Raw genomic sequence first — 27,841 nt, 5'->3', positions numbered from 1 at the left:
TAAGAACGATAAAAAGACAACTTAACTCGAATCTTTCCGCGGCAGCACTGCGGACACTCTGCCTTCACTTAATAATTCAATGCGTACCGCAAAGAAAACACGACAAATCGGCTTGTTAAAGATGTTGGAGAAAATAATCGCATTTTACACTTAGAATTTATACCAAATATAAAAAGTGCACACTTACAGACTGAAAAGGTGGGGCAGATATGTACCACTAGGCTTTAAAGACAAGACCAATGCTACCTTTTAAAACGAATTTCTGTTGATGAAAAACGCTGTACCAAGAAAACTGTAACCAGTTCTATGTAGGATTTGAGGTTTTCACGGCGGTGGGTCTGAAGATTGCTGTCAACTGGGTTGTTATGCCGTGTAGTCTGGTAGATGTTCACCAGACTACGCGGCGCAACAACCCAGAAGACAACAAACTTCTGTAGCCAGTTCGCCGCAAACACGTGTGGGGGTGGAGGAATGCACTTTCGTAAGTGCATAACAGCACTCATATTGCCACGTTATCTGGGTCACACGAACTTACCACTCGGCGCGCGAGCAAATTTTCACCCATATAGATGCTAATCTGCACGACTACTTTTTATTCTATCAAAACTCAGCTACAACTAGTTGTGACATTGGAGTGAAATTAATGTCTTGTTCAGCAGCAAGTCTGGACACGAGTCTGATATGCAATGGCGGCCTTCAGTCGCGTTATTTGCACGATGAACATAAAAGGAATGGATGACAGTCAACTACACAGCTCGTCAGTTCTTCTTTCTTTCTAAATTCTTAAATTAATTTAAATTTTATCGAATCTTGTACGTAAGTAATCCTGTTAGTCTTGTTCAATAGAATTATACACCAGCAACGCAGTTAAAAGTGTTTCGAAACTGAAGATACACACGCATATAAGGTGAGATAGTATTAAAATCCATCGTAAGAAACGGGTGTGAGAACGTTGCCTGGCTTCATTTGACTACAAGTTCCATAAAAGACTGGGAAATTCTTGGCTACCTGAAAGAATAGCAGCTTCTCAGAAAGACTCTGCTCTACATTTGAGCTTGTAACAAGGGATGAAAGATTAAAAAAGACATTTCGGACTTCAGTGTTTATTTCTACCGACATTCAAGTCGTAGAGAAGTGAAACTCGGACTAGAATGTTGGGGTATGCACTTTGAGGATTCCGATGTCAATCAAGTGTATTCAATACACAACCATGGAATCAAACGAAAAATTTCAGTCTGGATCAACCGTATTAGTATTGGAAACATTACGACTGCATGTAAAAGGTACCGAAAAGTTGACCAAGTGCATATGTAAAGTGCCATCAAGCCGTTTAGAAGACATCGGATTATAATACAGCACTCTTAACCTTGGTACCAACGGCACGCTCAGGTCAACTTCACTAGCGGTGGATAAAAGCCTTGGTAGGCCTCAGGGCATTCTTAACGAACAGGTAACACGCAATGTCTCCGGTAGCCCAGTCGTAGACAATTCACTTCAGATCGTGCAAAAAGTATAAGAAAACACAACAACAAAGCAAAGTCATGCCCATCGCCAAGGGGTAGTGGCGAGGTGCTTAGTTGAAACCTCGGCCTGTAAATTAGTCACGTGTAGCGAATCAGTCTGCCCATCAAGTAAACTCCTTGAACTCACTCTGCCACATTGCACCTCACTCAATTTTCCCTCAGATGAACTTGTATACGTCGATGACCAAGAAACCCAGACCTCCAAGAGAGGCGTGGTCGCCATTTGGGTGTCTGCCACCTAACTGGGGAGGCTTGCGACACAATCAGGTATATAAGCCCTTACAACCGTCGCCAGAACACAAACGTTCAAGTAACCATGGCATACAAGGTAAGACGTTCAGAGTCCAGTTTATCCGTCTAGTTCATAAGAAGTCGTCTGGCATCAGGAATTTCAGATAATTCGACACAAGCACACATAGCATTATGAATTAATATAGCCGTGTAAAGCAGAATAAAATCGACAGGAGTGTGAAAACTCGAAATAATTTCACATTTTAGGCATAAAAATTCCACCAGAAAGACAACAAGAAGTTAAAACTTAGGTTTACATAACACGGAAGTTACTAATAGATAAATATGGCAATCACAGTTGACGGGAAATTCGTATCGGGGAGATAAATGACCGTTTTTAAAGCCAGCTAATATATTTTATGAGAAATTTGTTCTCGTGCTGGAAGCTCCACAACATTAACGTCTGCACTCAGAAAGCAACTAACATAATGTCTCTCCACAGCTGTTCGTCTTCGCTGCCGTCCTGGCCGTCGCCCGCGCCGGAATCATCGGCGCCCCCGCCGTCGTGGCTCCTGGCGCCCCTTTGGGTTACGGCGCCGCTCCCCTGGCTTACGGCGCCGCTCCCCTCGCTTACGCTGCACCCGCTGTCGCCAAGGTAGCCGTCGACACCGACTATGACCCCAACCCCCAGTACAGCTACGCTTATGACATCCAGGACGCTCTGACCGGGGACGCTAAGAGCCAGCAGGAGAGCCGCAGTGGAGACGTCGTCCAGGGCAGCTACAGCCTGGTAGAGCCCGACGGCACAGTGCGTACCGTCGAGTACACCGCTGACCCCGTCAACGGATTCAACGCCGTCGTGCACAAGACTCCCCTCGCCGCCCCCATCGCCAAAGTTGCTGCTCCCGTTGCCCGTGTAGCCGCCCCGGTGGCAATCGCCGCCCCCGTGGCTGCCCCAATCGGATATGCAGCCGGAATCCACGCTAAGGCCATCTACGGTTAATTTGCCATCCACCGTCTCTTTGTAAATACATCCTTCTCTTCAAATAATCGTCAATAAAAAAACTTCTTATGAATTATATTTTTCTTACACTCTAAAGATGTTACACCTCTGCTTTCATTTCCTTGGATTACGACTCCGTATGAACAACTGATCACAACTCAGCAACTCTTTAACTGTGGAAACAGACACCAGAGTAAACGGTGGATTCACGGCAAACAGACCCATTTATGCTGACGAAAAGTTGTCCAGCCACATTACCAATGCTAGTTCAACCTGTTAGTCTTAAATATAAAAAAATCAAGAAGGTACAATTGGCTACGGGTTATTGCGTGTTTTTTTAGTGGGGTCTGCTATCAATTTAAATTAAAATAATATGCACTTAGTCCAGAAGAGACAGCAGTACAATTTTATATGTTATAACGCAACACTGTCAGAAACCTTCGGACTTCGACCCAACATCTGCTCCAACATGGTCAAGCCGGTGAATATCCCTCTGCACTAAGCGTTGAAGGTGAGTATGAAGCGTGGTCAACTGTAATTTCATACAGCAGCCCTCACTGAGAAGATAACAGTAATTCAGCATTTGAAAACATTTCCCATTTATAATTCCCGGAGGTCCATTACCGTGTTCACAATAGCCCACCAATGCATCATAAACCACATGAAGCCAATTAACAGTGTCACACCTTGATGCCTTCTAGATCCCCATTTTACAGTATCCTTCCAACTAAGTCTCAAATACTTTCTTCAGGTTTTCAGACTAAAATCTTGTATGCATTTCTGAATGCCCCGTTATTGCTACACACCACGCGCTCTTGGCTTGATAAGTCTAATAACATCTCGGGAAAAATATACATAATTGATCATTATAATTTTTTCAGGCCAACAGCTTTGTCATTGATTATACAAGAATGTGGAAATCAACATTGCTTATAGGAGACTGTAAAATGCTGGTTCATTCAATTTGTTCTGTATACCCGTAAGAACAGGTTCAACAAGTTTCCAAATTTCCTACAAGCTGTATTTAATGGCCAGACAAGTGTTGCATGACGTGCCACAGCACGTCCAGAGTCGTTGATCTTGACTCGGCTTGCTCTCCGAACCACGCCCTAGGCCTACAATGTCGCACAACGACACAAAATTAAGGGTAAGAGTACTCAAATGTCTTAATTCCCATGACAAACAGCTCCTGCATCGCATTTTTGATATTCTATTCCAGACACACGGCACGGCAGGCCGAATGGAGTAGAAGCATGTCGAAACTATCAAATCGAATTCCGTTCGTGTGATTTTTAAACAATTACAAATAAAGACTTCATAAGAATTGTATGTTATGAAAGATTTACAAATTTCATGAACCCAGCAATGAAATACCAGAAGTCATGATGCACTTCGGAAAATCGGTCTAGAGCTGTCTCGAAATAGTGTAACCGTCCCTCCGCTGTAACTTGTCACTCAACGAAAGTTGCCACGGGTTCAAACCCTGTAGCGTGTCCGGTTGCTTGCGGTTACAACTTGAGATATATTTTTAGTTAGGTGGAAGGATATAAAGGGAAGCCGATGGTTGAAGCGGCGTTTGCACAAAGGAAGCGAAATCTCTTGTCTTGGGCAACTGATAGACGACACTGAGATGTTCTTGGAGAAGTACACTTACATTGCCTCTTGAGATACACAGACGTATATATATCCAATTACACTGAATGTAAGGCAGCGCGATGATTCGGCTGTTTGTCTTTATATGTTAAATTTTTAGGTTCAAGTAGAATGTGTCTGCCCGATTGGAGAACAAAACGTAAGCAGCTCCACAGCACAAGTACCAGGTTAAGAATACCCCCCTCAACCTGTAGTTGTTCTAAATTTTGAATTGAATACGGCGATCCGATTCGTTCCCCAAAAGTCACCCATGACGTCAGAAAGGCGCCGAAAAGCCATATTCAAATTTCATTGGTCCGTCGCCCCACAGCTACAGTTCCATGGCAACAATCATTCCTTATCTTGAAAGGCCCAAGTTCTCGCCTCGTAAACAAGTTTTACGGTTGCGAGAGCTAGACGGAAAGTCTGGAAGGAACGACTGATTGTCGCCTCTCACTTTCAATTTGATACATTAAACAATGCCAAAGTTTACGAAATTAATTACATTTTGATGAAGTAAGGCGTATCTAATTACCATCTAATCACGCCTCCTTCGTTTTTTTATAAACCAGATTAATGCGCCAAAGCCTGGTTTATCTTTTCATCACAAGGTTCAGCCCGTTCGGGAATCGAACTACGAGCCTGGACTGGCACAATAGGAACCCTCACACATAGTGGCGGAGTCACGTGACCACTTGAATCTGGGCATACAAAGTGAGATTAAACACTTTCAAACAACTGGAAGGGCTCATCGAACGGCCACCCAAGTTAAAGGACCTCACGCCTGTTGAATTCTTTCTGTGGGGACATCTGAAGTCGGTCGTCTACGTTGAAGTCCAGAAAACATTAAGCAACTAACGGAGAAAACCAGACCTGAGTGTGTCAAGATCAGTCTAAATGCGTTAATATTCAAACGCGTTATAAGCACCGAATCGAAAAAATTTTCCACGTAGATGGCCAGGAATTCAAACACTGGCTCCAACTCTTTAACTTGACACAAGATTCGAAAGTACACACATATATTAACATAAGCACGACCAATGGCAACGTGGCAGTCGGTTATCCTGCCCAGTATTTTCCTCCCATATTTCCTCAGTTCCTCCCGACAAACGTTAGAATAATTACCGTGCGGTAGGCCACGATCACTTCCATCCTTCGCCCAATGTACATAAACACCTTTCTTTATTGGACGCTAAATGCGACGATTCTGTCTTCAAGGCAGAGTTTGACTCACTATAATCTGAGTTCTGTGCTGAAGATGGAAGTTATACTTTCCTTAGAAACTTGGTCACTATCTACAAGTCAGCGCCAGTGATTAACAAATCAACTGTACATGAGGATATTCAGAGGAAAAGTTGCAAGGTCTCACCCCCAACCCCATGATTCCTGAAGTGTATGATACCACAATTCGTCATGAAATTAATTTTGAGATGGAAAATTTGGTAATAAAGGGAGATTTAAGTGGAGTAGTTCCATGGTACAGAGGTTTATTGAACTGCCGACAGTCAATACATAAAAAAAATTCCTTTTATGTAATCCCAATTTGTACCGTATACCTTGAGTCAGTTAAATCCACTCCACAACCCATTTTATCAAGATCCGTTTTGAAATCATCCTACTATCTACGCCTCGGTTTCTTCTCTTAAGGTTTAGGATTAAACTTCCAATCAACCTGACGTTTCTCGGTATTCCTGCACTACTCAGCACGGTGACAAATATCGGACCAAGCGCAACGCCCGCGGGAAGGGTACGAGGCCCAGGCGTGGTCAGTGTCGAAACGCTTGCGTCACGCGGCGGTCAGTATAAATACGGCTCAGGCCCCGACAGTGTGCATACTCGCAGCACGACACACCACAACACACACACAATGATCTGCAAGGTGAGTACTATCTATTAAGTGTTTTATTAGGAACACTAATCGACACTAAGCGCTTAACCACTTCACAACCGAGTCAATGTAAAAGTTAAAGACATTACTTATACTGGCTGCAAGTCTCCCTGATACTTCATACTTTACAAAACCGAAAATTCGTGCATAATTAATTTATAAATATACACAGATGACAATCGAGTTCGTTTGACACTGTTAAATAAACAATAGCCCTGTTCAAAATATGTGGGTTCTGCTCACAAATTATTACATATAAAAGTGTGCTAATAGGCAATAAGTACTAACAATTTAGAACTACTTAAGTACCTAAATACGTTTTCATGTCTGACTCATCAAATTTCCATCAAATTGCAAATAATTACAGGCAAAATTAATGTTTTACCCAAGAAAAATTTTCACCAAATTACAAATAATTTTAAGGCAAAGTTAAAAGATGTTTATTATACAAATTCATCACATCACGTAAATATCCCAAATCCAGACAGTACAGTATCTGACTACGGGTAGGACGACTGGGGTTCGATACCCTGCAGGGGTACAAAATTTTTCATTTAGCCTTCGGTCCATATCGGCTCTGTGGCTCACCCAGCTTCATATCCAATGGGTACCGAAGGCCCTTACATCAACGGCAAAGCGGTTGAGGCGTAAAGGTGGATCACCAACGCTTTCATGGCGTGGAGCTCAGCGAGTTTCAGAATTGCGTTCCACTGTAAGATAACACCGCGAAACCTTCTAGATGGTGACCCAATTATCAAAGAAACGTAATACCTCTATTTTCATCACAGAAATGAGATTCTAGTCAGTCAAACAACGTCCTAAAGAGCTGCTTCGAAACGTTCGTAACCACCTACGAGATTACACGTCACAAATCACAAGGCACATTTTCATCTCTGTGAAAACCCCAACAGTATTCAGTTTTAAAATATCTGATAGAATGTTGCCTAGGGATCTTACTGAGGCCCATCTCCACCTTCTTGACTTTTATTTCTGAATGAGAATTTTCAAATACCGTAATTAAGTTATTCACATGTGTGCAGTGGACTGTCATGTCTCGCGTTTCATTTCTAGAATTACTAGTTGCAGTTTGTTGACATCTGACTGCATTACAATAAGCTGTCTGGCCTTTACATACGAACATTCAATAACACCGGCTGTCAATCGGCAGTAGAAGTTACAGAACTTAGAGGAACGTGCTTACGTCAAAACGTCCAGCCGCTGTTGGTAACAACGAACCAAAGAAAGCCACAGCATGTACCTTAATTATCAATTACTGGACATAAATAGCGTTTCTAATGTCTCTCTCAACCTTTGCCACAAATTTGGGTCTCGTGACTAGAAATATGTATATCCACATTACAGTCAGTATAAATTTTAAAAATCTTCAAAGCTGAGCACATCAACCTATCACGTATGAGACGCTGTGGAAGTCTCCCAAACACACTACAGTCTGGTTCCTAATAGCGTTTAGCAGCAAAAGTGTATACACTGGGTAAAGTTTAACATGGTTAATACGCCAACACCCACACGACACCTAACGCCCACATACGAACTCGACACGTGTTAAAAGGACTCTAATCTGCTAATTTCCAGTTCTTCGTCCTCGCCGCCCTCGTGGCCGTCGCCCGCGCCGGAGTCATCGGGGCCCCCGCCGTCGTGGCTCCTGGCGCCCCTCTGGGTTACGGAGCCGCTCCCCTGGGTTACGGCGCCGCTCCCCTGCGTTACGGCGCCGCTCCCCTGGCTTACGGCGCCGCTCCCCTCGCTTACGGTGCACCCGCTGTCGCTAAGGTAGCCGCCCCCGTAGCCGTCGACACCGACTACGACCCCAACCCCCAGTACAGCTACGCTTATGACATCCAGGACGCTCTGACCGGAGACTCCAAGAGCCAGCACGAGAGCCGAAGCGGAGACGTCGTCCAGGGCAGCTACAGCCTGGTAGAGCCCGACGGCACAGTGCGTACCGTCGAGTACACCGCTGACCCCGTCAACGGATTCAACGCCGTAGTACACAAGACTCCCCTCGCCGCACCAGTAGCTAAGGTTGCCGCTCCCCTAGCATACGCCGCCCCCGCAGTTGCTAAGGTCGCCGCCCCCCTAGCATATGCTGCTCCTGCCGCCTATGCTTCCCCCTATGCTGCCCCCTTCCATACAAAGGCCCTTATTGGTTAAGTTACTGTACTGACCCAATCACAACCTGAAGTCGTAAGCTCTTTTCGCACGAACTATGGGTTTCCACTCTTCTGTAACTTATTTATTTCCATAATATAGTTAACAATTATATCTTGTTAATGTACATAAATAAATATATTTGCTTACAAATACATGTGTTGTTGATTTGAGATTTGGAATTTAAAGTTGTGTCATCCGCATGCTAGAGATGGATGGAATGGCGACAGTGAAGACACAGTTGTCACACTGCGAACGTTATGAAAACGGCTAACTAAAATATTCGGATTGAGAGAGTACCATTTCTCAACGCACATTCAGCCATTGCGCAAGTGTGGCGTAAGTAGCAGACACGGCACAAAGTGGTACGTGCCGTGATCCCACCACATCACTGAATCAACTGACAAGATTACGATGCTTCAAAGGAAGTAACCGAATGAGATTTTCAGTTCTCGCGGCGACGAGTGAGAAGATGGCTATCTTCTGCAATGTCGCTCAGTGTAACCTGGCAGATACTGGCGATCGCCCTAATGATGGCTGGAGGCAGAAGCATCTCTGGAACGTCTGTAAATATTTCTTCCAGAACGCATAGTGCGACATAACCGAAGTCAGCCATCTTCCAAAATTACAGGGTGATTAGGAGATTAGTGAGTATAAAGTGGTCATGGCCTATTTAAATACAATATATTGGCAATCGCTCAAGAGCCTGCTAAAAATCAGCTGATGGGACAGCAAAGAACCGACTTTAAGTTTAGGCGTGTTACAGCTTAAGCGAATTTGTTTGGTCCCACTCAAGACGTCCTTTAATCAAATGCCAAGATAAGTTACACGCCTGTTAATATGTGAGAAGTGACTCCATCCACGAGTCTGTCAGCAAGAAGCGAGGCGATCAGTATTGCACATCGCTTGGTTGAACCAGACGGTTCGAAATTCGTGCAGCCGAAGTACACGCATTTCGGTACTTCGAGGACCGAACTTAGGGGAAAACTTAACAAAAATCCACTCATTCTCTTCAAATTTCTACAAAAACAAGAAAAGAAAAAAATTGTCAGCGGGAAATGGAATGAAGCGAAATAACACTACGTGTAACTATGTAGGTTAACGACCACGTTGTAATGACGGAAGAAACTTAGAAAAAGCATCATAATGCACAGCCGCTACGCGAAAGTCAAGGCAGAAGGGAGTAACCTTGGCACCTCAATGACCGAGTATGTCACTATTCGTTAATGGTGAAATCAGACTGACATTTGGTTGCAGAAATGATTACCAAGATTTGATCTTCAGTGGTTTTTCATCAGTTCCGTCAGGCCAATTTTAGAGAGTGGCACAACCCGCCATCCACAGAGCCCTCTCGATTCGTACTTGACGGATCATCTCGGTTACTAACCAAACATCAAGGGAGGCGAGTCCTATCTGAACCACAGCACACAAAGCAATTACTGTCCTCTATCCTCTGCCTGGTGACGCAGGGCGATCATCCTGCAAGCACTGGGCCACCTCGTTGCGTGTTAGTGTCCGTTACATTCGTTCCTGTTTTGACTCTGCGTACTGCTTTCTTCGTAAATACTTTCAAAGCTGGTGCATTTTGGAAAATTTACACTTCAATTAATCTGCGTTTTTTTATAAAACCTACGAAACGAAATCAATTATGCCCCGTGTCTTTCTATCCTTCCATCCACACGCTGCATATTTAAAATTGTAGAACGGATGTTGAGAAAACTTAATATTGGTGACCTGCACTGTGTCTATCCCCAGCTACATAAATCCAGTTCGCACTCTCATACCCTGTTTCATTATAATCCATTTTAAATTGTCTTCCATCTACGTCTAGGTCTCCCAGGAGTCATGTTCCCTTCAAGCTTTCCAATCAAAATGTTGCATACATTTCTCAACTTCCCCATGCGTGCCACATGCCCCTCCCATCTCATCATCTCTTCATCATCATAATAGTGATATTCGGCGAACATAAATTATGAAGTTTCTTGTTATACGCTTTTCTCCAGTCACTTCATCTCTGCTGACTCTCAGCACCTTCAATTTGTACTATTCCCTTAATGTGAAAGACCAAGCTTTACAAAAATGCAGGCCTACAATTACAGGAAGTTACAAAGAACACATTCGGAAATAACTGACCGTGTTCCGAACACTGGCCTACTTTTAAGTTATTCCATACAAACTACAACACACAAACATGAGTCCCCAGACTCTCCTAGGTGTTGTTATTTGCAATAAGAGTTGCGACAGGGCTTGAACTACAAGTCACACGTCTAACCCACATTCGGAACAATACAAATGCAATTACCAGTTCAATATTGTTAGTATTTATCAGAGCGGCTGGGAACGGCGGGTGAACGCAACTCAACAACCCTTATCCTTGAGGCTACTCGAGACAATGCACGGTCTCCATACGCCTCTCGGCAAGATAAAAAGCGAATTGAAGTAAGAGAGACAGAAATCCAGAGTAGCGAAGTAAATCCCAATCCAGCGCAATGTAATGTCAGTTTTACGGTGGGTCAGACACGGTTCAACAGAAGTTAACAGTGAACTCCGAAGCATTAGGTAATGAACGCAAGGACAGGGCTGTAGAACTGCACTTTGTGGACGCAGGCGGAGAATGCACCGCGAACACAGTCCTATGCTACGTACGCGGTTACAAAATTTAGTTTGCACTAACAAGAAATGCCTTGGTTTTGAAATCGCATCACCAACATGATGCGTAAATAGTCTTTTTTTTATTAAAATTTTTAATAGTAACTAGTCCCCTAAAACGCGGTATATATAAAACATTTAATAACCGTGTTGTTTGAAATTTATATGCAGGAAATTTATTTCAGATGACGATAAAACCTCTACGCATTCTTTCAACTGTATCATACGCTGAAAACAGCGTACAGGCACAGAGCTTTCCTAATCTGACGCAACCCTACACTGATACGAGGTGCGATCGGAAAGTTTCTAGACTGTGTCAATAGCGGGCGAACCGGATGTAGTACGAGCTTCTGCCTTTAGGGGGTGCGGCCTACATTCATAGTGAATCAGTGTGCCAGCCGGCATCATCGAATTAGCATTTGTTTCTTAGTTACGGGCGTTTTGGTAGTGCATTACACCGACCCTCCTGCGATTTCGGAATGCCGTGTGCATCAAATTTTGCCAAAGACTCGCCAAAACGGCTACGGGAACCTATGAAATGCTAAAGCAAGCATTTGGGGAGTCCACAATGGGTCGTGCACAAACTTTTGTGTGGCATTCACGTTTTAAAAATGGTCGAACCTCTGTCGATGATGACGAGCGTTCTGGACGACCATCTTCGAGCACAACGCCCGAAAATGTTACGAAGATTCGGCAGGCCATTCACGAAGATCGACGTCGTACCATCAACGACTTGTGCGACATTGTTGGGATAGGCTATGGGACCTGTCAGCTGATTCTAAAGGAAGAACTCCACATGCGACGCATCATGACAACGCGCCAGCGCACACCGCCCTCAAAGTTCGGCAGTTTTTGGCCTCAAACACCATGGCCGTCATCCCGCACCCTCCTTATTCGCAGTGTGACTTCTTCCTCTTCCCAAAGATGAAAATTCAGCTAAAGGGAAGGAGATTTGAGACGATAGAAGAGATTCAGGCAGAATCGCAGATGGTGCTTGACAGGCTGACAAAGAAAGATTTCCAGGGATGCTTTCAGGCTTGGCAGCGGCGCTGGGATCGTTGTGTTCACTCCCAGGGGAACTACTTCGAGGGTGATGGATGAATTTAATACCTGAGATAAGTGTACGGGTTTTATAGGCGCAGTCTAGAAACTTTCCGATCGCACCTCGTATGGTCTTTAGCTCCGAAATCCACGATAAAACAAAGTACAAAATTGATAACGTCTCTGAAACGCACGTTAGGCACGTTTTCACTTCGTCATATGTTATTTAACACCGCCATTTCAACTTCAGAAATTATGTATCGTCGAAGTGACTGACATTGGCGCGTCAGAGAAATGTCGAGCTGCGCTGTGGAACCTGGGAGCGAGGTCGGAGCTAATGTCTAAGACAGCCTTGACAAGCCTCAAGTGTGTGACCTACATTCTGACCGGACAGCTACTGGGTCAAAGCGTATCCAAACCGAGGCTGTGACACGACCAACTCTAAGAAGTAAAATTGTTCTCCAAGAGCTGATCCAGAAATCCTCAGCCTTTTATCGGATATAAACGGTCTTTACCGTGTTCAAAAGGGCCCGCCAATAGACACTATCTTGGGCTACCTGAATCCAATTTACAACTTCGAACATTATTTCTACAAGTTACATTTTCATTCAACCAAACCCTCACGCCGAGTCGTCAATGCGGTTTCTGTCTTCGGGTTATCCGACGCTCTGTATGCATTTATTATCTGCCATGCGTGCTATGTGCCCCGCCAATCTCACCCCCTTGATTAGATCGCCCTAAAAAGATATATGACGGAGAGTGCAAAATATGGGCCTTTTCGTTTTTCCATCCCAGCTCCTCAGCCCGCGAAGACCTAGTAAATTTTCAGCTGACAAAATTCAGTCACATCATCCCAGAAAACGAGAGAATGCAACCCGAATTCCATACTTGCTTCCAATCGCTCTTACCTCCTGCCTTCTTCACTTTTATGACGCAACTCCAGCTTCGGAAAATGACTGGACTTTGCGGTCAAATAGTGATGACGTCATGATGTGTCGTGAGCATACACCCCTACGGGGAGGGGGCACAACCCACCCAGAGAAGGCAGGTCTAAATTCCTTCGCAAACATAAACTCAAAGGTTAACACATGTCATACGGGTACCTTTCAATACGGAATGAGAATGCTTACCTATACACTGAAAACATTTCACCAGACCGCCACATCGGTGTACTACATTTTATTTAAACACGAATTACATTAGGGTCCTGTTAAAATGAGTACGGGTTCGAAGACCGGTAACAGACACCCTGGAGGCCCGGAAATTAGTTCCTCCATCCCAATGAGTTCCCGGGGTGAAACAAGCAAAACGTGAACTTGATCATTCTCCGTCATCTAATACCAATGTCTAGAACGCGTGGAGGTTTAATTCCACGCTCCTCAAAATTCTTCATGGTAAGGCATTTAAGCACTTGCTGCAAATGACGCTAGTGAGATTCATTACATTACATCGAGCTTCAGAACATCCGGCAGACAGAGAAATAGAACAAACATCTCTTTCCTTGTGAAATAAACAAGATAGGCCGAAAGCTGACGTTTCAGAAAACGCAGAAAAAATTCGTGCCTTCCTGTGCCCAAGTCTGCACGTGTAATTATAAGAACTTTACAATTACATGCAGAAATAATCCGAGCAAACTCTAGATGGATCCCAATTCTTTGTGAACACAGTCTCAACGGTTACCCTTCTCAATGTTAATGTTAACAAGAAAAGACTGACACTGTGGTCTTCTAGATTACAAACATTGTAGACTTATAGATGGTTACCACCGTTTCGGAGACACATTCTACCTCCATCTTCAGGGGGAAAACTTCCAATATAAAAACACCAAACTTTAATATAAACCGTCTATACGTGGATACAGACAAGTATATAAAGAATCTCCGCTCGTGAAAGCGCGCAAAACGAAACGAAAGGGTGCTATTGAAGCCCCAATTTTATTACATAAAATTAAAAACAAAGAAAATCATCGGAACCACAAAATTCTAGGTACGAGCACGAAAAATATAATTCTTTAAAATGTTTCATAACATAAACAAAAAAGTATGTGGGCCAAGTGAGGAAGGCCCTATCAGCTCTAACTGGGCGACAAAGTCAAATTCAAACACGTCAGTAAATATCCCTCCTTCAAAAATTCACGACGAGCATGAAATATGAAAAATATTCAAATATGACACCAAAGACATATAACGATCGATTTATATTTGTGCACCCCTGTTCGGGACTTGGGTGCGGCAGGCTTTGTTTTCGCCATCAAACCAGCCCGCAATCAGGGGCACAAAAAAAACCAATGAAATTACACACAAATATAGGATCGGGCGGGGTAGGAATGGTGGGGTGTTGCGATAGCATTACATCACTGGTGGAACCTCGTGTTGCTGATCAGGTATATAAGGTGGCCGGCCGCCAAACCCATGCATCACTCACAAGAACATCGAATAGCAGAGATCAAAATGGCATTCAAGGCAAGTAATTAACTCTCATGAGTGACATTATTTGGTAAGCAGTTAAAAAGTAAATCCACAGCTGACGGCCTCTGAGGGCACAAAGGAAAGCAATAATAAAGCAGTAAAGTATAATTTCTGTAATAGTTCTATAAATGTAATACTGCAGGCAGGCTCAGTTCAAACACAAATTAACACACGGCAAACTTTCGACAAATGACACTAATGATAATGACCAACGTGCCTAGCCGCATTATTCACATTCGATTATAGTCGAACCGACTGAAATTCTTTAATTGTGTCTTGTTCCAGCAGGTCTTCGTCCTCGCCGCCCTGGTGGCCGTCGCAAGAGCCGGAATCGTCGGCTCCCCTGCCGTCGTGGCCCCTGGAGCTCCTTTGGCTTACGGCGCCGCCCCTGCTCTGGCGCACGCCCCATTCGCCTATGCCGCCCCCGCCGTTGCTAAGGTAGCCGCCGTCGACACCGACTACGACCCCAACCCACAGTACAGCTACTCCTACGACATTCAGGACGCTCTGACCGGAGACTCCAAGGGACAGCAGGAGAGCCGAAGCGGAGACGTCGTCCAGGGCAGCTACAGCCTGGTGGAGCCTGATGGCACCCGTCGTACCGTCGAGTACACCGCTGACCCCGTCAACGGATTCAACGCCGTCGTACACCGTGAGCCCGCTGTGGTCGCTAAGGCTGTTGCCGCCCCCGCCGTCGCTAAGGTCGCCGCCCCTCTGGGATATGCTGCCGCCCCCTTTGGTTACGCTTCCGCACCTCTGGGTTACGCTTCCGCCCCTCTGGGTTATGCTGCCGCCCCCCTACATGGCAAGGCCATCATTGGTTAAGAGCTCAACTGCTCCTACAGACATTTTAATCTTGCCCCATCACCGCAACCTCGCTGTATAAACCGTGCTTATATTTATAACTGTTTCATTTAACATACGTCAATTCGCATATTGTGAATTCTAGACATAGAAAAATAAATACGTGTATTCTGTGCTGACTGCACGCACCGGCTTTTTTGTTTTCCCATCAGATATAAAAACTCCACAACCACCTCCTATCTACAGACGAAGGAAAACCTAGAGATTAAAGTATAAAAAAACTCTGTTACCCCTGGTTTGGTATGGATACGAATCCTGTTCTTTCGCCCTAAGGGAATAACAGATAACTGTGTTTGAGAGTAAAATATGTATACCTTACAGATATAAGTAACAGGAGGTTGGAGACAATTGCAAAATAAGAAAGTTCACCTTATACTATCAGTGACCAAGTCGAGCATTAGATGGGCGGGACATGGTAGCACGCATGAGAAAGATAAGAAATATTTTAAAAATGTTGGTAAGAAAATCTGACGGCGGGAGACAACTTGAGAGACCAAGGGCAAGGAAATTCTTGCCTTGCTGAGCGACTATCAGATTCTCATTGAGGACAATGCCTCATTCAGTTAGGTAGTTGTTAACTGATCAGTTTAAGTCCATGTTTTTGGGTATATCCTAATGGAAAATTCCAGACTCCCCTGGAAATTAAGGAATATATTAAGACTCTTAGTGGGATGGAAACCAGGGCTCTTGGACAGACGAACTACTAAACACGACAAACACTGTCGTCTACAGCACCGCTAACAGGCCTCTGACTGTCACACAACTCCGAGTGTAACATAATGCTTATCGGATGTGATTTTCTCCGCGTCTCCCCTACATTTCATTAAAACCATTTTGTAACTCCACTCGCCACCACAACAATTAATCGCTTTTAGCAATATAAATTCCATCCATTAGTAGACTAATCTTGAAAATTAATATCTAAATCTCCGACTGCAAAATACTATATTACAATTTATTTCCCCTCGTTAATTATCAGATGCGCACGCACCTAATTACTCGCTGTTACGCACTAAGAAGACCATGGGGCAAATTCATACGCCACGATAATGAACCGTATAATTATAACAGAGTGACGAAATAATTGGGCGGCAATAAATTTCAAGTGACTGACCCCAATACAAAAAATATTACACAATATAAATCTGTCAGAAACTGCCAATGCCAGATATGACGCAAAGCTGAAGGTGAATAAATTACGAATCGACACGCAACACAAGGTAAGACGCTGACAGGAGAACAAACAGCTACTGAACAAGCGCCAACGAATCCAAACCAGGAAATACTCGACCATAATCTTTTGCGGTTCGACGATGAAACCAACTGACGGCATCGGGCAGCCACCGCCTTCCTCCGTGTCATCATCTACCAGTCAAAAGTTGGGTCACTTCTTCATCCGTCCGAAAGTATCTTTACACATGCGAAGTCCGTCTCCCTTTGCTTTCTGTTAGTATGCAGGATCCGAAGTCACACTTCTGTCCATCATACGAGGTGCGATCGGAAAGTTTCTAGACTGCGCGTATAAAAACCCGTACACTTATCTCAGGTATTAAATTCATCCATCACCCTCGAAGTAGTTCCCGTGGGAGTGAACACAACGATCCCAGCGCCGCTGCCAAGCCTGGAAGCATCCCTGGAAATCTTTCTTTGTCAGCCTGTCAAGCACCATCTGCGATTCTGCCTGAATCTCTTCTATCGTCTCAAATCTCCTTCCGTTTAGCTGAATTTTCATCTTTGGGAAGAGGAAGAAGTCACACGGAGCTTAGAAAGGAAGTTGGGGTCGGTTCTTGCAAGATCCTTGAGCTCCTGACAAACGAGAAGTCGATTCTGCTTCTGGTCCTCAGACAGGATGCGTCGCATGTGGAGATTCTGCTTTTGGTTCTTTTGAGTTCTCATTTCATAGTCCACCCAAGCTCATTTCTGTCTTTCTAGTTTTGCATTTTGCCTTCCTTGTGCAGTTATCATTCCCAATGGAAGGTTATTACAAATGTGTGGTCTAGCGTGTTTCTGGACAAGTGATAATTTCAAAATTGCGTCGAAAGGCCTGCAACTTTTAAAACTTACAAGTTTTAGCGTCTGTATTATTTTAATCTGTCATAATACTGGGCACTCAATATATTTCCAAGTATTAATATGTTCTATTTGTATGTGTGTTCGCCAGTAAGAACGATTATCTTCTGTCGAAATATTTATCTACATTACCACATTAATTGATTCAATTTCTAAACTTATTTGTATAATTTATTCTAAAAATTACACAAGATTTGTTAGTTTAAAACGATGTGGAGTGTGTTTAAACATTCTTGATGTTTGTATTCCTCGTATATCCTCAATCAACCACGCAAAGCAGAGTTAGGAAAGTCTATGCTCTGCCTGTGAATCGAAGCCAGCACTTTCGGATTACAATTCAGGCGTAACTGTTCTGAAAACATATAATATTCCGTTCAAATTTTAAAAGTTTTTATTCAGGACGTTTAAAAGTGCCTTCACGCCGAAACCATTAAGTCTTCAGGTTGGAATAAGAAAATGTTAATGATCAACGACCCACTAGTTTGTAATGTTGGCCTTATGTTATAGAAATTTCGGAGCCAAATCTTGTTCTCTTGGTTCTTGATTTCTGTTTCTCCGAGGTGCACACTCGCAGACTACGCGCCATTGCTGACTTGAGAAGTCGGGAATGTTCAGACAAGATTTTTGGTTTTGGCGATGACGAGTATGAACAAGCAATCTTCTGGTTTGAAGCAACGTGTAGTCTGATAGATAATGACAGACGTTACAGAGGATCTAACTGCCTCCATGATCAGGGTGACCAATCACCCTGCTCTAAAGCGCCGGTAAATATCTACCAGACTTCTCGGTCCTACATCACGCAAAGCAGCCATCTTCAAAAATAATCAATTTTAACCCCTTCCATGCACGAAATTTCACCAGAAAGATAGTATTCTGTTTCGTTGCTACAGCAATTTTACATCGGCATAAACATGTCGAACACACAAAAAAAACTATTTACCTCGTTCGTAGCACAGAAAGTAAATTTACTTACACACGATTTATTAAATTATTTAATCAACAGCTCAGGCTATACAGCGTCGAATGACAGGAAAGATAAATAATAAATTTCCAAACGTATGAAAATTATCTCCATCATCATGGGCACGGGTAATTGCATTTCGTAAGTTAAAGTTTCAAACTGTCGCATAGTTTTACATATTCCAATGTTATTGTGTAATATGTCGTAAAGTAGACCGGCAAGGCTCTGTTACGATACCGTTCTTGGTGGGAGGTCAGTGCCACCTGCGGGTGTAAGACAATGATCTTTTGAAGTGGGGGCAGGAGGAGGGACCAGAACCAGACGGTTGCATCAGACGCAATCAGGCCGCATTTCGACGTAACGAAACTGGGCTACAGGCTGTTCACCAACTTCGACATTACGGGTATGGTAATGTCGAAAAATGTTCCTAAACTTAAAAAAAGTAGTGCTACAGCCTTCCACTACCACGGTAGTCTAGCGGTTAGAACGCTGGCCTTGTAATCCTGGGGTCTCGGGTTCGATTCCCGGCGGTGCCCGAATTTATAACTTGTGTTGGGCAAGGCCGTGGTCTAGGCAACACGGAGTTTTCCTCCGGGGGCTTCCCCGGTTTCTCCGTGGCATCCCAACAATTACTCCATTCACACACAGAAGAAGGCAATGGCAAACCACTTCTGGATCATCTGCCAAGAACGTATATGAACAGGTCCCAGTCCGAGAAAAGGATGGAAGGATCCTGTTCATATGGACCTGTCGTCAGACAGAACACTAAATAAATAAATAACAGCCTTCCACAGATTGATGACTTACTGACGAGGACCGCAAAGTTTCTCGATGTGGCAAATACTACTTTTCTACACAACCAGAATTCTTGGTAAGGTTATCACGAAACACCTTGTCATTCATGAGGCCCAAAGGCTGATTACCGTAACGGCACGGACCAGCGACTGGATCCCACCCTGAGTTCGCTCAATCCAGACCACAATCTGACACCCTCACATAATTCTCACATTATTTCTAGTTTACAAAAAACAAATTTGTATAATATGTTTGAACTTCACTTCGTAGAATGCACATAACGCTTTATTAAGAGTGTGTTACTTGATAGTATTGTGAATGTGAGGATTTTTCTATGTGAGCATTTATGACTGTGGGTTTTTCTCTGTGCGGAATTTTCATGTGGGCTTTTGTCATGGAACCACGAACACTTGAGGCGCGTTGTGAAACTACATGGCCTCATCAGGGGACCGTGACCCTCATCAAATTCACTTTCACTTCACACACTGGATCCTGGAGCAGAGCGTCTTACGCTCCTTGTCTAGTTGTAACAGTATAACACATGACCATATTAAAAGTTCAGGATATAAAACATCGCGTTCGTTAACATTTTACAGAACAATGGCAACGAAATGCCTTGACAGTCGGTAATTTTGTCTGACCTCTTACGCTCTGCAAGAAAAATTGAATTGTTTCCGTGTCCACTAAGAGGCCAGTGCTACCCGCAAACGTGCGCCTATGAGGTACATAACCGCCTTAGTCCGTACAGCTACATTAAATAATGTAAGAACCCACCAATGCAATGATAATGATGATGATACAGTAACAATAAATAATATCGAAACTCGCGGAACTAAGATGTGCTGTCGGTAGAAATGGGAAAAAATTTAATAAAACAGAATACATACAAGCGTGACCCTGATGTTACTGTATTTAGGCCAACAAATCCACTGCTGCCAATCTAATCACATTACAGATATCACAGTGCACAAAATGAAACACAATCTTACTTATTCATTCATTCATTGAACTGAGTTCCTTATAAAGAGTGTCTGTATAGCCACATATAAAAAACTGTACATTAAAGTGTCGACCTGAAACACTTACATTTTACATCATGTAAGAATGTTATGCCTTGAGCCATATACAGGAAATCGATAAAGATCGATTTGAGTTCCATACAGAGTAAGTGTGCACCAAATCAAAGTGAACTGAAAATTTCTGTATAGGGTACAAACTTGACACTAACTGAAGTTCGCAGAAATCCGTTCAGTATTTTCAGAAATAATGGATATGCTGATGTACGGACATAGGGACATATCTTTACGCCAAGATGCAGATTAATAATAAATTCAATGGGTCAGCACTGAGGACCCCGTTCCTTAATGCAATGCCTCGTGAGTCTGAGGTTCGACACAAGGCAATATGAAATATTTCTCGCATTACGTGGCCTGTGGGCCTTGCGCTATGTGGGTCAGATGGGCTGTGTGCCCCGCCCTGGTTCCCCGCGAGCCGTCAATGTCGCAACTCGCGTTGCAAAGAACGATTTCAACATCGGCACCAAGGGACAACCCAATAATCCGGGCGCGCCCAATCACACACTCAACATTTTAACTCCGCCGTTGGAAATCTAACGACGTATCGGGTGTAGGGGTTAGTTTTCGTACAATCAGATGACAGAATGGTTACGGACACCGTCCTGTAAAAATGGTCGAGATAAAGAGGCATGTTTTTATGGAGAACTACAAATTCGCCGTCAGTAAATGAGAAAAAAAATATTGCATGCAAGATTCGAACCGGGTACTTCCCGAATATAAGTCAGCTATGATACACTTCCAGTAACCTGCTCATACTAACAAAAGCCAAATAATGAAGAAAGTTGCTGCCTTATCAACTCGCTGTCAACCTGAAACTACAACCGTTGAGGACAGCTGGAGCCAATGTAGGCACTTGAAAAAGAGCGCTATGTCCCTGGCAAGAAAGTAAAAGACGGACTCCATAAGCAAGGTCCTCTTGGAAAACGTAATACTGGCTCAGCTGGTCAAGGAATTCACAGACTTTTGTGGAACTAAAAGCTTTGTTACCCTATTCAAAAGAGACTGCAATTTACCCATATCTTGAGACACATGAATCCATCACAGCTTATGACAAAGGTACTATTTTGGGGGCAAAAGTTACCTTTGTACCTGACGATTACACCATGAAAACGTATGAGGGGTTGTGTAGGTAAAGTTTCACAAATTTGTAATCCCCACATCCGACGGAGGAGAGTAATCAGCTTCACGCTTCAGCCAGTTTACCTCAGATTAAGAGTCTGAGTGGGTTCTGGACACTGATGGTAAACCCATACAGTCTGCATCCAATCACTATACCAGTTTGAAAGCAAGATTCTTTGCCTTCACCAATGCATACACTTTGCACCACAAGAGCGGATTAGATCCACAGTGTTTGTACAACTTGATGAAACACGCCCAGAGTTGCGACAGCCATTCCAGTTTCGCCACACACACACACAACTTACCCGACTCACGTGAAATTAGTAAACAACGGGCTGGTGTAGACGGGAGGGGTGGGGGGGTGGGGGCTGACTGCCCCAAATCACATCACACAATACCAGAGCGATAATTCATTTATCCAAAACTTCAACCACGTAAAGATTTGTCAACTGAAACTTCCGTATGCAAGCACACTTCACAGTCTATATAATTTTCCTGTAAAAATCTCGCTTCGCCTGTGTTACTCCCTCTTGCCAAATCAAAAAAAGAAACACAAGTTACTTGTAGAGAGAAATGACAGGCCGATTATTAATATTATCTTGCAAATGAACGTGATAGGAAAATAATAGGACCCTACATTATTACACAAAACATCTGCACTTTCCGGGCGGTCTACAAAATAACCCAGAGCTCAACAATCTCAAAATTAGACGCCATGAACCATTACACCACCAAAGAGTAGCGACCTGTTTGAGTTCTTTCGAGAAAACAAGCAAGTCATCCATCGCACTTCTTAACAGTCCGACGCGTTATCAGTTACAAACATTGAGGCGAACCGCACGCGATGTTCTCCCCTCAGAATCTGCCCACTCATTGAGCGAGTGCACCATCGCTCCGTGATGAGTCTCAGAACGAACAAGAAGAAGAACCTGTCTTTATGTAGCACAGCACACCGAAACCTTCAGGCGACCTTACTCCACATGGAGCAACATCTTCACTGTTGCAACGACTACTGACGGAAAAAACGACGCGTTAAATTTATATTTTTCAGTTTTTCGTTTACTCCTACACAACACTCACTGGGTCCCGGGTTAGAATCTGTTAACAGGACACCACTTTGCTGGCATTATTCGTTGGTTTGATTTCCTCAGTTTCAAAACCTTCCTTTCAAACCTCTCCCAGATGAAGTTTCAAAATCATTTTATTAGCTGTAAGGCAAAGCGGTACTGAGGCAGATTTCCCTCTAACAAACATAACTGCAATAAATATCCTTAGTAGTCACCACCAATGATATCTATCTGTCCTTGTGTGCTATACGCCTCGCCCATCTCATCTTCCTTGACTTGACGATCCTAATATATGGTGAAGTTACGGACATCCTCTTCAAGCAGATTTCTCCGGCCTCCGGCAGGTTCATCCCGCTTGGGTCCGAACATTCCCCTCAGAGCCATGCTATCAAAGACCGTACCTCAAAGGAAACAACACTTCCCCATTTCAAAGATCAAACGGTTAATGCTGTTTCGAGAAATAACCTTAATCTGAAAATCATATGAAACCCATAAACACAAAAGCATAATTATTAACTCTTAAAGTAGGCGGTACATATAGTTACCACTATACTTTAATGGGTTAATGGATATCTGGGTTATTGGGAAACACTTATCGCTGGCGGATCTCAAGAACTAGGACGATTCGTAAAATATCCGGAGGCAGATTCGCGCTGTAAATACGAACAATAACCAGTAGCTAGAATGGGTGTACGAACCACGTGACCCTGATACACACTTCAGAGTTGTGTTTCACGAAGTAGCCAAAGTTAGACAATGACGATCACCTACCTTGACCGCCACGCTCCTCGCGGCCCGATGAAGAACTGCTTCAGATGACGCCACTTGCGAAGCACCAGGAGCTCCTGGTTACGCTGCTGGTTCACTAGATTGTTGTATCGGGCGGTGTCCTCTGCCTGCCGCAGGCGGAACGGCGCCATGATCTGGGACTGCAGCCACAAACAGAAGACAGTTTTACTGACGAAGACAACATCTAATATTAAATTGTTCTAATTCGCCCAAAAAGACATTCAGGCAGGAATCCCAAATCCACAATTTAATAAAATTCGGTTGGAGGAAAACGATTCCGTATCGTAACATGGCCGCACGATTTGACACGATAAAGAATAAAGCTCCTAAGGCCCGGATAAAGCAATTCAGCAGCCCTATACATCGCCTTCAGCTTGGACCTTATCTTCTGTCGTTCAGTTTATTCCACGATCGCTCGGGATTCGCTTACATTTCATGCACCTGCGCAAATTTCCAAGTGGTTAGCGAGCGAAAATGCATCCATTTCAAATGTCCCACATGCTCGTTACATGTCTAACAAATGCTAACGTCACTGATGTAAGCACTCTTCCTAACAGGTAAAACTAACTCCACGGAACAACGTTCTTGATAAGCTGACAGTCACCGGTCACTACTTCGCAGTTGTGCCCGGAGCTCAATCTCAAATATCAATCAACGATACAAGGAGCGCCATGCTAATGTGGCAACTTCTCTGACATGTCCGTGTAAACTGTTGTCTAAGAGCCACGGCGACTATACTTATGGACCCATTCAGCGAAGTACACGATTACCAGTTGATCACGAATGATATAGAAATTAACTTGTCATGGCCTATTTTAACGTATTATGTTAGTGCTTGCATGGGATGACTGAGGAAAACCACAACAATATTCGATGAGGACAGCCGGTGCCCTTCCAAATTTTAAGCAGAAGTCGGTCCGTGAAACTGAAGTCGTGTTAACAGGCCTGTATTACGATCTGATAAGGAACCACGACCAGGTTAAAACCACACATAATTTGTAAAATAATTAAAGGCACATTTGTCTACGGTACAAAACTTTGCATCTCGCCATACAGATGTATACGAGTGTGAAGGTACAGCTCAGACACTAACCTCGTGTACTAGATGAGAAAATGCAACCAAAACTTTTCTTGTTTCTATAATGATGTAAAATTTAGTTTTTTTTAACTCTACGAATAAAACAGATATAGAAGTGCTTTAAAACGAAGTGCTGAGGGTAAGATTCGGGCCTAGTATAGAGGCAGTACGAAGGAATCGTGATAATACATAAAAAGTTTTAATATTTATTCACGTAGAATGATTCAGGTAACAGAAAACAGAAACATTTAAAGGATCTGCACACTCGTGAATAAAGTGGAGATGTGTACAACGCTCAACGGAACACCTCATAGCAAGGAAACCTCTTAGAATATTTGACACAGGACATAAATAAAATAATTTTAAATAAATATAACAGTGAATATATATAAGTGGACTAAACTAGTTCAGGATAAAGACGAACAAGAAGAAGCCACAACGAAAGGAATTTGTTAAGCCATCGACTGTCTAAAGAATGCCATTTGTCTGAAAGTCAACTTATTTCTTGCAAACGCCGTGTCTCCCGGCAACTTCTCCGTCAGTTGAGTGAGGCGTGTGGTCTAAGCACCACGGCGCGAATGCACTAGCAGCGGTGTGAACACAACGAAAACTACTGAAAAGACATTCCGACTCATAAACAATCCTTCAGATATTTAGGCGAGCAAAACTGATAAAACGTTTATTATTACACGTTATGTGCCCCATTTCATTATTCTACGTGAATGGCGGATTCTGGCCAAATGAAACGGGTCCTAATTCGAAGATGGCTGTCTTCTGGGTTGTAGCGTCGTGTAATATGGTAGACGTTTAGCAACGTTTCAGAGGTCCTTGCTGCCTCCATCATCAAATAATGAGTCTACCAGACTGCACGGAGCTGCAACCCAGAAGGGTCATCATCGAACTCATAGCCGTGAAAACCTCAAATCGTACTAAGTCCTAAGTTCTTTTTACCCTTCCATCTATACCCAGGTCTTTCAAGTGATCTCTTCCCTCAAAACGACACCGACAACGAAATAAACATAGGTTCCTCTGTTTGATTACAGTAATTTGAGTCGTGAGAGATGATAAGAGCTGCTACAAGTTTAAACACTTAAATATGTTGAAGAGTCTGAACGGAAAATACCCTTCGCTAGATCGGGTCTCGACCTGACTGGAACGCTGAGGGATCATGATAACGTAGCCCAGCAGTCTACAATTAACGCAAGACACACACGAAAGGTGCGTTAATGCGCGAAGTGTGTTAGCAACTTTCATCGCGTAAACTTAATTGCTACTTTCATTTTGATCCATCCGAGAGCAGAACTCGTCTGTTCCCTAACGATGGATATCAGAGTCACACGTCTCACAAGAACAAATCTGGGTTCGCTTACTTCGAAAGCTACATGGACATCCATGCTCTTTTTATTTTGAAACTAAAATTAGGGCTGGCAACAACACTTGCAAAAGTGAAAACAAACATTCAACGTCACACTGCTGTCAAACTAATTACTAGCCTGCAGTCTCGTGTCTCTCCTCACTTTACTGCAAGAAGTCATACCCGTTTAAAACTTTATCTTGAATAGTCCAATGACGTGCAAAAGGCGTATTAAGAACTGAAACGCATAGAAGAAAATTGTTTCCCAAGTTGGCACACTTAAGGTTCGAAAGACACGACTCTAAGAACTTCTAGCCGGAAATAAACACTTCCTGGAGTGTGGATTAGACGTGGAAACACTAAACCCATGGCCCCGCTAGAACTCTGGATCAAACTCCTATGTACTTGCTGCGGATTACGTTGAAAATCGCGTACATACTTCACTCCTACCTTAAATTAAGCCACGACCGCCTCCAACCATCCTATCAATCGACGCTACAGTCTGAATTACTGGAAACATCGTAAAATAAACAATAAATAAATAAAATCTAGGTAAGTTGTCAGGGTCTCACAGCGACGTGCACGAACGTGGCTGTTTTCTGGTGTACTGCGCCGTAATCTGGTAAATGTTGACCAATGTTTCAAAGGAGCAACATTCCAGAACACATTTTCGAATAAAATTAATCTTGAACGGGTTCCCATTTTGCTGCAATGCTATCAGATTTAACAGCAGGGGTCAGAGTGGGTATCTTAGGTTAAACCAAACGTTTGTGACATTAATACTACAACCGTCTAAACTTGAATTCTGGAAGCACACGGTTTTAATCTCGCTCCTGTGTAAAGAACTCGACGTCTTTGTCGTTAAAGTCGCATTTTCGTTCGTAGCCTACTTCCCTCGCCTCACAAGCGCAGAGGCTTGAATCATCATGGCGATGCATGTCTCTGTCCCTGCTGGCAAGAGTTTATGAAACTCGGTATGAAGGTCACGCTATAGGAGGTCAATCTGACGCCATATCTCCTAACTTTTTTACCATCAAAAGTATCAACATCGGGGCCGATGTGAACAATGCAATCTTTATGTAGCTGTGTATAGCCAAAGTTGTTGTTTTTTTCCAAACAAGAGTGGAAAGTTCGCTAAGATTGTGCCTACCTCATGGGCCTTAACAGAACAGAATACCAGCACCCCGAGCCGCTCACCTGCCACCTCGTGCTGAAGTGGGCCGGATGCATTCTCAAGTCAGTCACTACGGCTTACTTTAGCTGACTCTGGGCAGCAGAACCCGAAGGTTCAACTCCGCTAATATCCAAATCGGTCAGTGGACAAGGACCACCAACCTCTCACCAAAAAAACTAAATTTCCTACAATCCATCGCCATCTCACCATATCCTTCTACACATTCCTCATTCCTGCGAATTATACGCATTTCAACACGTCTCATGCGTCAATTATATCTTCAAGTAGGGGCTTGTAGTTGGAAGCCAGACCGATATTTAATAACAGAATTCGAGTCCGTCAGTGATTAAATATAAATACTGTGAACGCAATCGGGTCATCGAATATCATGAGACCTCTGACAAGACCGAACGGCATGGTGAAACGTCATTCCCTACAGGCCCAGGTCCAGGCGTGTGACAGCACCTTCAACAGGCCACAACCATCTCAAAATAATACAATTCTGTCGACGAAGCTATAATTTTCACGCCTGACACAGCGTCTTTAATAGCCACAAAATTCAGAGGCGGTCCTTTAAAACATTCCTTACAACTTCTTACATCACAGAATCAGTAAAGTAATTGCGAGGCCTTCAGCCGGGGTTCCTCTCTTTGCAACCGCCGTGTTCAGACTGTCTATGCAGCCCACTCAGCACCCCATTAAACGCACAACGGGGGTGAAGTGACATCATCTAACGCCGAGGTAAATAATAAATGTATATCATCATGACCTTGTACTAAGAAGAGTAACTAACTAGCTCTAAAAATGACCATCTTCTGAAATGGCGCGCCTCCTTGAGTGGCAGAAGTTGTCCGACGTCTCAGAGGTGTTTACCGTCTACATTATCAGAGCCT

The 27,841-nt window shown here is 43.6% G+C and overlaps 5 protein-coding genes across 15 annotated transcripts in view; 3 read left to right on the top strand and 2 right to left on the bottom strand.

Annotated features, from left to right (window-relative positions):
• The window catches only part of LOC110835295 (larval cuticle protein A2B-like), a 94,233-nt gene extending 70,794 nt beyond the window's left edge, over window positions 1–23,439 (bottom strand). The window contains exon 1 of the mRNA XM_087356077.1: window positions 23,325–23,439. The gene's annotated coding sequence lies outside the window, so the exon portion shown is untranslated. The remainder of the gene's footprint in view (window positions 1–23,324) is intronic.
• LOC110835287 (neurobeachin-like protein 1) overlaps window positions 1–27,841 on the bottom strand; it is a 174,461-nt gene that overhangs the window by 97,933 nt on the left and 48,687 nt on the right. For 9 of the 10 annotated variants that reach the window (XR_015536997.1, XR_015537000.1, XR_015536999.1 and 6 more), the window contains one exon: window positions 23,325–23,482. Coding sequence is in view for 4 of the 10 variants with exons in the window: in XM_087355540.1 (XP_087211666.1) it covers window positions 23,325–23,482 (158 nt within the window). In the remaining 6 variants the exon portion in view is untranslated. Of the gene's footprint in view, window positions 1–21,448; window positions 21,469–23,324; window positions 23,483–27,841 lie in introns of those variants that run through there. The other variant, XM_087355584.1, reaches the window with a different exon arrangement.
• LOC110835297 (larval cuticle protein A3A-like) lies at window positions 1,760–2,830 on the top strand. The gene is made up of 2 exons (XM_022075376.2): window positions 1,760–1,851; window positions 2,257–2,830. Exons 1-2 carry the CDS (start codon window positions 1,840–1,842, stop codon window positions 2,755–2,757), a joined length of 513 nt encoding a protein of 170 aa, XP_021931068.2. The 5' UTR covers window positions 1,760–1,839; the 3' UTR covers window positions 2,758–2,830.
• Window positions 6,197–8,596, top strand: LOC147875103 (larval cuticle protein A3A-like). The gene is made up of 2 exons (XM_087356048.1): window positions 6,197–6,268; window positions 7,871–8,596. The coding sequence occupies exons 1-2, from the start codon at window positions 6,257–6,259 to the stop codon at window positions 8,444–8,446; spliced, it is 588 nt and encodes a 195-aa protein (XP_087212174.1). The 5' UTR covers window positions 6,197–6,256; the 3' UTR covers window positions 8,447–8,596.
• Window positions 14,487–15,589, top strand: LOC147875102 (larval cuticle protein A3A-like). 2 transcript variants are annotated; one of them, XM_087356040.1, is made up of 2 exons: window positions 14,487–14,595; window positions 14,890–15,589. In XM_087356040.1, exons 1-2 carry the CDS (start codon window positions 14,545–14,547, stop codon window positions 15,424–15,426), a joined length of 588 nt encoding a protein of 195 aa, XP_087212166.1. In that variant the 5' UTR covers window positions 14,487–14,544; the 3' UTR covers window positions 15,427–15,589. The 2 variants fall into 2 exon arrangements, with proteins under 2 accessions (XP_087212166.1, XP_087212158.1); XM_087356032.1 differs by having other exon boundaries at window positions 14,569–14,595; window positions 14,887–15,589.

The sequence above is a fragment of the Zootermopsis nevadensis genome, unplaced genomic scaffold, assembly GCF_977971745.1.
Source record: "Zootermopsis nevadensis isolate Lab colony 2312 unplaced genomic scaffold, Znev_1.0 Znev_ptg000002l, whole genome shotgun sequence".
NCBI lineage: Eukaryota > Metazoa > Arthropoda > Insecta > Blattodea > Termopsidae > Zootermopsis > Zootermopsis nevadensis.
The sequence above is the reverse complement of the archived record's forward strand: the minus strand, read 5'-3'. Positions and strand labels throughout refer to the sequence as shown.

Coding starts and splice junctions, on each gene's coding strand:
- LOC147875102 (XM_087356040.1), top strand. CDS start 14,545: ATGCATCACTCACAAGAACATCGAATAGCAGAGATCAAAATGGCATTC. Junction 14,596..14,889: donor AGATCAAAATGGCATTCAAG/GCAAGTAATTAA, acceptor TTGTTCCAGCAG/GTCTTCGTCCTCGCCGCCCT.